This window comes from Oncorhynchus clarkii, chromosome 1 (genome assembly GCF_045791955.1).
Source record: "Oncorhynchus clarkii lewisi isolate Uvic-CL-2024 chromosome 1, UVic_Ocla_1.0, whole genome shotgun sequence".
NCBI lineage: Eukaryota > Metazoa > Chordata > Actinopteri > Salmoniformes > Salmonidae > Oncorhynchus > Oncorhynchus clarkii.
Genome location: NC_092147.1, coordinates 73,985,303 through 73,997,740, shown reverse-complemented (window position 1 = coordinate 73,997,740; position 12,438 = coordinate 73,985,303). Strand labels below are relative to the sequence as shown.

Genomic DNA, 12,438 nt, shown 5'->3' with positions numbered 1-12,438 from the left:
TAGACCCACTCCAATTCGCATACCGCCCCAACATGTCCACAGATGACGCAATCTCAATCGCACTCCACACCTCCCTGTCTCACCTGTACAAAAGGAACACCTATGTGAGAATGCTTTTCATCGACTCAGCATTCAACACCATAGTGCCCACGCAGCTCATCACTAAGCTAAGGACTCTGGGACTAAACACCTCCCTCTGCATCTGGATCCTGGACTTCCTGACGGGCCGCCCCCAGGTGGTAAGAGTAGGCAACAACACGTCTGCCATGCTGATCCTTAACACTGGGGCCCCTCAGGGGTGTGTACTTAGTCCCCTCTTGCATTCCCTGTTCACCCACGACTGCGTGGCTGAACACAACTCCAACACCATTATTAAGTTTGCTGACGACACAACAGTGGTAGGCCTGATCACCGGCAACGATGAGACGGCCTATAGGGAAGAGGTCAGAGAACTGGCAGTGTGGTCCCAGGACAACAACCTCTCCATCAATGTGAGCAAGATAAAGGAGCTGATCGTGGACTACAGGAAAAGGCAGGCCGAACAGACCCCCAATAACATCGACGGGGCTGTAGTGGAGATGGTCGAGAGTTTCAAGTTCCTTGGTGTCCACATCACCAACGAACTATCATGATCCAAACATTCCAAGACAGTCGTGAAGAGGGTACGACAAAACCTTTTCCCCCTCAGGAGACTGAAAAGACTTGGCATGGGCCCCAGATTCTCAAAAGGTTCTACAGCTGCACCATCGAGAGCATCCTGACCGGTTGCATCACCTCGACATCACAGCTCGACATTTGACCGTAAGGCGCTACCAAGGTTAGTGCGAACGGCCCAGTACATCACTGGGGCCAAGTTTCCTGCCATCCAGGACCTATATAATAGGCGGTGTCAGAGGAAAGCCCATAAAATTGTCAGACTCTCCAGTCATCCAAGTTATAGACTGTTTTCTCTGCTACCGCATGGTAAGCGGTACCGAAGCGTTAAGGCTAGGACCAAAAGACTCCACAACAATCTCTACTCCCAAGCCATTAGACTGCTGAACAATTCATAAAAATCGCCACGGGACAATTTACATTGACAATAAATAATACAACCTGAAACTTGGTCTTTGTTACGGAATGGGTAGCATACAACACAGGCGAACTACCACATTTTTACAACTGTTTCTAAGTGTAATGATTGAATAAAGTAATTTGTACTGAATTCTGAAATGTTGAGCTATGTCTGTGACCTCTGGTGTCCCCTCTTACCGGTGAGTCGATCTTGAGGAGTGCGATGTCGGACTTCTCATCCATGTCTTTGATATTGGCGTCGTAGGTGGCGCCACTCTTCAGCTCCACCTTTACTCGATGTTTATTGGCCACAACATGGGCGTTGGTCACAATCTGTCCATCCTCTGACACCACGAACCCTGAGCCACTGGACACTGCCACCTCCCGCTTAGAATATGTCATCCTGAGAGAGAGGGAGAGAGGGAGAAAGATATGCAGAAAGGGAGAGAAAGAGAGAGAGATACATTTATAGAGAGAAAGGGAGTGATTCATATAAATAGGGAGGAAAAGGGGGATGGAGAGATGAAGACAGGGAAAGAGGATGCAAGGCAGAAGGAGAAGTACGTTAAAAGGGAGGGTTTTAACTTAAATGTTTTACCAACTAGTGTGGTCTCACATCCAGGTGGGTTGTAAATTAAACTCTGGTATGTGTCTACAGATATTCAAGGACGAACACATACACACACACACAGCTGTGTTTTCGTGAAATTTCTGGACTTTTTGGAGTATAAAAGTTTCACCATTAAAAATGATATTTTCCCTAACCCTAACCCTAATCCCAAAACCTTAAACCTTTCAATTTAAAATAGCATTTGAACAAATTCAGGACCTGAAAAAAGTTCTTGTTTTCCTACCTTTTCAGGACATTAAGGTGAAGTGTTAGGACATCGGCGTCCTGATAATGTAGGAATACAAGTACACACACACACACAGGTGCCGCTCTTACTTGCGATAGAGTTCAATGTGAACCACGGCTGGGGCGATCCTCTCCACCACGTCAGCGATAAAGTTGTATTTGTGTCTCAGACTGTTTGGGTTGTCCTGGGCTAGAAATACATCAACAGAGACAGGACGTTGGGATAATAAAAAAAAAGAACTCAAAAACAACCACAAACACAAATACAACGAAATGATGTAACAGCAATGCAAGAATAAGCCCAGTATATGAAACTGGTCCCAAAGAGAAATGGAAAAGATGACAGTCCATTTGTGGCATAGACAGAGTCTTCCCCGTGCTTCTGTCTCTGTCTGTAAGTGCCTTTGACTCTTCTGTAAGAAGATAAGTCAGAAAATGTTGATGACTGACCATGTAATTACATCATACTGAGAAGGCATACAAGTATTTTTTCCAGGCTGTGAATTACAGTAAGTCTTCTCTGAAGATTATCATAGACATTTGGCTTTTTAAAGATAAGATAATCATGTTTCATCTCCTTCATCTTTCCACACCCCTCAAGTAATTATGTTTAAAATAAAGAAAGCACCATAGAGGTTTTGTCATACAATCCAAAACCTTGCTGTAGTTTGCAAAGGTTGTTTAGTTCAATTATATTACATGGGAAAGAGACGCCCATAAGCCTAGCAGATGGGTTGTGAAAAAAAAAAACACTTCCTGCTTGAGGCACAGTTAAACCAACACAAGAGTAGAATGAGCACAGTCTTGGCATACTGTATCCTACTTAATTATATGTTGAGAATACCCCATTTCTTTCCTGTGTAAGAAGGGAAATTCCATGATAGCATCCATATCCTCAGGATAACTAATTTGCCCCAAGATATGGGGATAGTATGATGGCATATGTCCCTGGTTCAAATGTTTAAGATATGAGTGCATCGGTCTGTGGGCCTGCTCTGGTATCTAGACCTGAGATCAATCTGAAGTATCTAAAGAGGTCATCTTTACCACTTGACCTCTTCATTGTGCAATGTTATGAAGATACTTGGCACGTCCTCTTGACACAGACAGACTGATTTGTTTCCACAGACACATTATTGCATTGGAAATGAAGGAGAATGGGGTGTTGGCCAGTTGATGACGAAATCTTTCTTGCTGATTTGGGAAAATCACAAAGCAGATGTAGTCAGTGTGTGGTTCTTCCATAGCAGTGCAGGTTACTATTGCCAGTGTTGCCTCGTCTGTAGACCGTGACAGGATATTTCTTAATGAGACACTCTGTCTGAGGAGCTGGGGCTCAGATCAGGTCAACGACTGCTGGGATGAAGTCGACCGCTGGACAAATAGAAAAGCATATGGACCAAGGATGAGAGCATCTACTTGAACCTCAACTCCCTCCAAAATCCTGAATACCATTGGAATGCCTTTGAAAAGGAGTTTTAATAACTATCGGTTTTTACTGTTCTGAAATGATGGAGGACTGTATGTTGAGTCGACCCACAGTTACATATGCATAAGCCTTACAGAACTACATACATACAGTATGTTGAGTCGACCCACAGTTACATATGCATAAGCCTTACAGAACTACATACATACAGTATGTTGAGTCGACCCACAGTTACATATGCATAAGCCTTACAGAACTACATACATACAGTATGTTGAGTCGACCCACAGTTACTGTCTGCCAGAAATTGACAGAGTAAAATAAATACAAATTAAAGATATCCTATGTACGCACGCGCACACGCACACACGCACACACAGTTAAACCGAGATAATGGCTTTTTGATTGAAGTGTTCTGACCCGAGGCAGGCATGCTTGACTACAGACTGAGAGAGAGGAGAGAGAGGGGGACCAGGGGAGACGCTCTTAAACAGCTATACAAGCTATACATAGGTTTAGGGTATTCAAGCATCAGGCTTCAGGTCTCATTTTTAATTGAACAATGTCATATTGATGAAATAAATCTAAACTTAAATTCTACAGAGGCAAAGCAAAGCCTATCCTATCAGGGTGTAGATGTAGCCTGTCTATTGCGCCTCCCTGAAAGGTAGTCCTTGTTGTCCTATCAGTTACCTTCTTCTGGCCTGGCTGTCTGGCTGTCTGGCTGTGCTCCTGTAGCCTTCAACTTCACCACCTCAGAGGTGGGGGAACCAGACGAAAGAGTGGAGGAGGATGGGGGTTGTATAGTTATCCTAAATGGTTCTGTAGTGCCACATCTTCTCTCGACTTGTCTCGTTACGTCTATGCAACATATAGCACAGTGGTTAAGAGCGTTGGGACTGTAGGCTAACCGTAAGGTCACTGGTTCGACTCCCCGAGCTGACTAGGTGAAAAATCTGTCGATGTGCCGTTGAGCAAGGCACTTAACCCTATTTGCTCCTGTATGTCACTCTGGATAAGGGCATCTATTAAATGACTCAAATGTAAAAAATAGAATGAAACAATGCGCTTGTCATGCTATCCAAGGGCCAGCTCAGTAACCTCCTGTCAAAGAGGCATTCCATCCCTCTATTAGACACACTGTGTCCATCTCCCTATAATTCCCATATGTCTGCTATACAAACTCACTGACCTCTCCAAGAAAAGAACCCTGATTCTTGTATCAAGCACTCCCCAACACACACTGGTCTGCCTGCCTGTCCACACTGTTGCTGCTTTATGAGTTTTTCCATAAGGAAGCTGCTCTTCCTTTCCCCCATCCTACGGGCAGAGGGATTGGGTTGCAGTGTCAGTGGGGTTGTATTCCCTCTGCGGTATTACTGTAGTCCAGGTCCCTTGATGCAAGGCTGTGTTGCAGCAATGCATTGGCTCCACTGAATACACACTCACTAAGTCTTTGAAAGGGTCCCCTAAGTCACATGAAACATATTCCCTGAGCTGTGTGAACATACACGGAAAAGCCCAATCCCAATTCAATCCCTAGACCATTGTTTCGTGATAACCCTACTGATGAATTTAAAGTGCCAAGAGAGGAAGGGGAGAGGGAGAGAGGGAGAGAGAAAGAAAGAAAGAAAGAAAGAAAAAAGGAAAGAAAGAAAACAGAGCGCTGAAAGGAAGAGTGGCAAGTGAGAGGCAGAGACGAGAAGAGAAAATACTTGTACGATCAGCATACTGTACATGATCCACCAAGCATTATCACAGACAATTTTCATTCTCTAACTGTACACCAACACAGCTTGCCAATGTAAAGCTAGCAAGCCCCAATCACTCATTAGAGCTATGCATTATGTTGCTGTTCCTTTGGGTGTGTATTGAAATGAAATGCATGAAAAGGTTGTTCTCAACATCCTAAAGTCAACATGCTTATTCTCTTACTTCTTGTAAAATATCAATACATCTCAAACGTGTTTCTGCAGGCCATATATGCCATTCTGTGATGAGTTGACCTGAATTAATGAAATGAGTTCATTAAGAAAACACACAACGGGCCCACGGGACAGCAAGATTTGACCTGAATCGTGTGCCAGCTCAAACAACTTGCATGATCGACAACTTCAGAAAACAGATTCAAATGACATCATGCACCAGTGTAATTTAATGTGTTTGCTTTAAGAGAGGTCATTGAGGCCAGTGGTCCGGAGCCTCTCTTTACTTGGCCAGGGGCCTTCATGTAGCTTGGCACAGAGCTGCACTCTGTTTTCTTAGGCTGTCTGGAGCTGGAGAGGAGCTGGATCAAATGTTTGCATCCCAAATGTTTGCAAAATCACTGAGGAGACACTCTCTGACATAACTTTGGCATGCCTTGTGTATCCTTGTGTTGGAAAAGGTAAACATGTGGAGATATTAAAAATAGATAGTCTACTGTCATACACATACTGTACATTATGTGCCTGCACACGTACATTAACTGTCTGACAATGAATAATCTAGAACCCAAAAGGGTTCTTCAGCTGTCTCCATAGGAGAACCCTTTGAATAACCCTTTTGGGTTCCAAGTAGAACCTTTTCCACAGAGGGTTCTACCTGAAACCAAAAAGGGTTCTCCTATGGGGACAGCCGAAGAACCCTTTTGAACCCTTGTGGTCCAACTAAGAACTAAACACATGGGGCCTGATTCCGACTTAGGAAATGACGCCTTTCTTACGCACTCCTTTCCTTGTCACTTCTCAGTAGTTGGAATTCAGACTAACATGAAGATGTGTGAAGGACTTTGCAGGCGTGATTCCATTCCGCACGCTGAATAAATGTAATTCAATCGCTGAAAACCCTCCCACTCACTGGGCAAGAGATTTTATTTCAATGCGGTTTTCAGTACATTTATCTTAAGCCATCCCTTTAAATACAGTGTACCTTTTAATTAGAATTTTGTCGACAGGTTTAATAGAATATATCGGGAGAACAAGTTCAGAATACTAGCAATCAATGAAAGAAAGCCATCTACAGTATATGCATATGAGTCTTTGTTTCAGCACAGAAAAACAGACTTGGAGAGCCTTTGGCATGAAAGAAAAAAACTGTGTTTTGATCCATTCTGAAAATTGCCACACTCAGTTCTTTAACCCACGGTAATGTTGGAAGATAAGTGTACATAGAATTATAATAGGGAGAATACTGCACAGAGGAAGCAAATTAAGGTAAACTAAACAATGGAATTATATGGAATGATAATGTAGGCCATACCAACTGAAGGGAACAAAAAGTACATTGGCAGTTGAATATGTGTTATTAAGCCTACTGACAGACAATACTGATAGAAGCTAATATTTAACCTGATAGAAATAGGAAATAGAAAAATTCGGAGTAACTCATAATTAAAAGATTCGAGAGTACCCATCCCTGCAAGTTAAAAGGTTGTACAATTTAAATTCTGCATAATGGCATAGCATTTCATAAACTTTACTGTGGGAAAGTTGATATGTGAATATGCTTCAGTTTGCTCTCATATGACTGGTTTCACACTAAGATTGAATCATACTACACCGGCTCCGACGCTCGTCGGATGTGGCAGGGCTTGCAAACCATTACAGACTACAAAGGGAAGCACAGCCGCGAGCTGCCCAGTGACACGAGCATACCAGACGAGCTAAATTACTTATATGCTCGCTTCGAGGCAAGCAACACTGAGGCATGCATGAGAGCATCAGCTGTTCCGGACAACTGTGTGATCACGCTCTCCGTAGCCGACGTGAGTAAGACCTTTAAACAGGTCAACATACAAGGCTGCAGGGCCAGACAGATTACCAGGAAGTGTACTCCGGGCATGTGCTGACCAACTGGCAGGTGTCTTCACTGACATTTTCAACATGTCCCTGATTGAGTCTGTAATACCAACATGTTTCAAGCAGACCACCATAGTCCCTGTGCCCAAGAACACAAAGGCAACCTGCCTAAATGACTACAGACCTGTAGCACTCACGTCCTTAGCCATGAAGTGCTTGAAAGGCTGGTAATGGCTCACATCAACATCATTATCCAAGAAACCCTAGACCCACTCCAATTTGCATACTGCCCAAACAGATACACACATGATACAATCTCGATTGCACTCCACACTGTCCTTTCGCACATGGACAAAAGGAACACCTATGTGAGAATGCTATTCATTGACTACAGCTCAGCGTTCAACACCATAGTACCCTCAAAGCTGATCACTAAGCTAAGGAACCTGGGAATAAACACCTCCCTCTGCAACTGGATCCTGGACTTTCTGACGAACAGCCCCCAGGTGGTGAGGGTAGGTAGCAACACATCTGCCACGCTGATCCTAAACACTGGAGCTCCCCACGGGTACGTGCTCAGTCCCCTCCTGTACTCCCTGTTCACCCACAACTGCATGGCCAGGCACGACTCCAACACCATCATTAAGTTTGCAGACGACACAACAGTGGTAGGACTGATCACCGACAACAACGAGACACCCTATAGGGAGGAGGTCAGAGTAACAACCTGTCCCTCAATGTAACCAAGACTAAAGAGATGATTGTGGACTACAGGAAAAGGAGCACCGAGCATGCCCCCATTCTCATCGACGGGGCTGTAGTGAAGCAGGTTGAGAGCTTCAAGTTCCTTGGTGTCAACATTAACAACAAACTAGAATCGTCCAAACACACCAAGACAGTTGTGAAGAGGGCACAACAAAGCTTATTCCCCCCTCAGGAAACTAAAAAGATTTGGCATGGGTCCTGAGATCCTCAAAAGGTTCTACAGCTGCAACATCGAGAGCAACCTGACCTGTTGCATCACTGCCTGGTACGGCAATTGCTTGGCCTCTGACCGCAAGGTACTTCAGAGGGTAGTGCGTACGGCCCAGTACATCACTGGGGCAAAGCTGCCTGCCTTCCAAGACCTCTACACCAGGTGGTGTCAGAGGAAGGCCCTACAAATTGTCAAAGACCCCAGCCACCCCAGTCATAGACTGTTCTCTCTACTACCGCATGGCAAGCGGTACCGGAGTGCCCAGTCTAAGACAAAAAGGCTTCTCAACAGTTTTTACCCCCAAGCCATAAGACTCCTGAACAGGTAATCAAATGGTTACCCGGACTATTTGCATTGTGTGCCCTTCCAACCCCTCTTTTTACACTGCTGCTACTCTCTGTTATATGCATAGTCCCTTTAACTATACATTCATGTACATCCTACCTCAATTGGCCTGACCAACCAGTGCTCCCGCACATTGGCTAACCGGGCTATCGGTATTGTGTCCCACCATCCGCCAACCCCTCTTTTTATGCTACTGCTACTGCTTGTTCATCATATATGCATAGTCACTTTAACCATACCTACATGCACATACTACCTCAATAAGCCTGACTAACCGGTGTTTGTATGTAGCCTTGCTACTGTTATTTTCAAATGTTTTTTTACTGTTGTTTTATTTCTTTACTTACCTACACACACACACACACACACACACACACACCTTTTTGTTTGCACTATTGGTTAGAGCCTGTACGTAAGCATTTCACTGTTAGGTCTACCTACACCTGTCGTATTCGGCGCACGTGACAAATAAACTTTGATTTGATTTGACTCCAGCAATTCTAATGTCAAATGTATCTGAAACAAGTGTCAATCAGATTAGTCATTGACCTAGCTCTTATCAATAGCTCTTATCAAGTTGCATGGAGTATGTTATTATTTAGATCAGAAAAAAAGAAAGAAGATTTTCCACTTGGAACCGGTAGGTTCGCTAGACCTTATTCATGGTTTCCTCGAGTGTAAAGGTGGTGGAATTAAGTCAAGGTCAGAATACAGCATATTTGTAGACATACCTCTGCATCACCTTAATTTAGTCTAAACTACATGACCAAAAGTATGTGGACACCTGCTCGTCAAACATCTCATTCCAAAATGGGCATTAATATGGGGTTAATATGCAGTCCCCCCTTTGCTGTTATAACAGCCTCCACTCTTCTGGGAAGGCCTTCCACTTGATGTTGGAACATTGCTGCAGGGACTTGCTTCCATGCAGTCAAAAGAACATTAGTGAGGTTAGGCATGATTAGGGCTGGCTCGTAGTTGGCGTTCCAATTCATCCCAAAGGTGTTCGATGGGGTTGAGGTCAGGGCTCTGTGCAGGCCAGTCAAGTTCTTCCACACCGATCTCAACATTGTCATGTTGAAACAGGAAAGGACCTTCCAAAAACTGTTGCCACTAAGTTGGAAGCACAGAATCGTCTAGAATGTCATTGTATGATGTAGCATTAAGATATCCCTTCACTGGCACTAAGGAGCCTAGCCTGAACCATGAAAAACAGCCCCAGACCATTATTCCTCCGCCACCAAACTTTACAGTTGGCACTATGCATTGGGGCAGGTAACGTTCACCTTGCATCCGCCAAACCCAGATTTGTCTATTGGACTGCCAGATAGTGAAGTGTGATTCATCACTCCAGAGAACACGTTTCCACTGCTCTAGATTCCAATGGTGGTGAGCTTTACACCACTCCAGCCGACACTTGGCATTGCGCATGGTGATCTTAGGCTTGTGTGCGGCTGCTCGGCCAAGGAAACCCATTTCATGAAGGTCCTGACGAACAGTTCTTGTGCTGATGTTGCTTCCAGAGACAGTTTGGAACTCGGTAGTGAGTGTTGCAACCGAGGATAAAAAAAATGTTCACGCCACATGCTTCAGCACTTGGCTGTCCCGTTCTGTGAGCTTGTGTGGCCTGCCACTTCGCAGCTGAGCCATTGATGCTCCTAGATGTTTCCACTTCACAATAACAGCACTTAAAGTTGACCGGGGCAGTTCTAGAAGGCCAGAAATTTGACGAACTGACATGTTGGAAAGGTGGCATCCTATGATGGTGCAACGTTGAAAATCACTGAGCTCTTCAGTAAGGCCATTCTTCTGTCTATGGAGATTGCATGGCTGTTGCTCGATTTTATACACCTGTCTGCAATGGATGTGCCTGAAATAGCCAAATCCACTAATTTGAAGGGGTGTCCACATACATTATATATATAAAAGTATCTCTACCCACAATGAATAACAGGTGAATAGCGCACTATAAAGGGAATTCCATTCCATTTCGGGTCAGAATCGGGCCCTTGGAGCACATCAAACACACAAACACAGTTAAAGATCACTGGCTCATCTCTCTACCACCTGTAGGTGAGTTGTTAGTGTGAAGGTTGTCTTTGTACCCTCCTCAGAGACACAATGCAAGTGCAATTAGAAAGTTGAGGGAAATAGAAACCACTTAAAAGGCTGTCACAAATCTATTAATGTTATGATATTTCATAAGGAAAAAAAAATCTGGGATGGATAGATGGTCTGGTTTATGTTGTGTCCCACTGACTCTGATAACAAGTGTCTCAGTTTGCAGGTCAGCTGCACTGGCTGAAACTGAGGACTCACAGAGTGGAGTCCAAAGAAAGAAATAATACATTATCCATGGTGAAGTCAGCAACAATGACCTATTGCATTAATTGTGCTACTTTAGATAAATTAATTTGGAGGGTTATTCCCATGTGACTGTACGCATACCAGAGCTAATCCATACCGTTAATAACAAGTTAATATAATTAGTGACTTAGTTCAAACAAGCAAAACTAAGCAAGGATTACTGCTTTTCATGTGTGAATGAACAAAAACAAAAACCAGCGCATTTCAATGGTAGCCTTTGTTTTACTGTCAAAGGACACTTGATGTTTGTGCCCGTGGGATGCATAACCAGCTGCCACATCTGGATGTTGTTGCCCACCAGACTGTCACACACTGATTCCTTTCTGGTGAGAATTCATGACTCTAAATATCAGCAAGGCTGAATCTTATTTGATATAGATTGAATGGAACAATTATGCGTAATCGAGTTATGCTCACTGATTTAAAGTTAGGAAGTCACCAGAAATAATGATTATGAAATACACACAAACAGCACATTCAAGACAAGACGGTGAAATGGGAATTATATGTATAATATTCTTCAAAGCCTTTACCTTTCCCACAAGCTCCCCGTTGAATGAACATAACAGGTGGCTGCTGAAGTTTCAGTGCCCGGTTGCTGACTCTCTTGAGCTCGCAGATGTTACGGTAAGATACACCGTCGCTACCACATACAGGATCCGTGGTTTTGCAGGCGCAAACGCCGCTCTTCCCTCTTCTTCTGACAGTGGCAGAGTACCCCACTCCGCCGGACACCGAACACTCCAACCCCTCTCCGCACACCGGGTCTCCAAGCTTTCCATTGCCGCCGCACGCTTCGCCCTCTCCAGAGGCACACACGGGGCAGCAGTTGCAGTGGTCCAGGACTTGTCCTGCTAAGCACTCCGCTGGCATACGGGGACACATCGCCTTGTGACAACGACTGGGACAGCTGATAACGTACCTATTGGAGATCTGTGCTTCAGCAAATAGGGATGCCAAGCAAACGGTTACGCAAAATATTGACCAAAACATGGTGGTTTACTGTGAAACACAGTTTCAAAATATGGGAAAGTAAACAAAAAGTGTCCGGGCTTCTCTAAACGTGCAGTACTTTGGTACATGTGAGCTGAGGAGTGTAGAGCAGAGCAGTTGATGTAAGGGATTAAGAGAAGCTCCACTTCCACTGTGCACCAATAAGCAACTGAGTATTTTAGCTGGCACTGCATTTATACAAAAGCCTACTCAATTCCACATGACCCGGCACACTTTCTAGGCAATAACAATACGCATTTCTATGGTTGGTGTGTGTGTCACGTGTTAAAGGGAAGCGCTTTGGTATGTATTCATACCTTTTTTCATTAGGCCTATTTGAATGAATTCTATTTTGAAATAGACGAAATTTAGAATATGCTACACATTTGGAATAGGCCTATCCTGGATCAAAATTTGATTTTATGGGAAGCCATTGCATGTTTTATTAAAAACAATGCAACTGCATTTGCATCTGAGCTGAATAAATCACAATTAAAAAAGATATCTGAATTGAAAAAATTGTTAATGACACAAAAAGCAAACACTTTCTTCAGACCAGGTAGTGACTACTCTTTTCAACCTAGTCTGAGAGCATTTCGTATTATTCTGTACGTAAATCCGATAACCTTTATTTAGTATA

General features: G+C 43.9%; 1 protein-coding gene across 1 annotated transcript in view; it reads right to left on the bottom strand.

The window, feature by feature from the left end:
* Positions 1-11,969, bottom strand: part of LOC139412054 (serine protease HTRA1A-like) — a 32,901-nt gene extending 20,932 nt beyond the window's left edge. The window contains exons 1-3 of the mRNA XM_071158845.1: positions 11,339-11,969; positions 2,000-2,099; positions 1,252-1,456 (exon numbers count right to left, since the gene is read on the bottom strand). Of these exons, the coding sequence (XP_071014946.1) occupies positions 1,252-1,456; positions 2,000-2,099; positions 11,339-11,798 (765 nt within the window). The 5' untranslated portion in view covers positions 11,799-11,969. The remainder of the gene's footprint in view (positions 1-1,251; positions 1,457-1,999; positions 2,100-11,338) is intronic.
* Between the last annotated feature and the right edge of the window lie 469 nt (positions 11,970-12,438).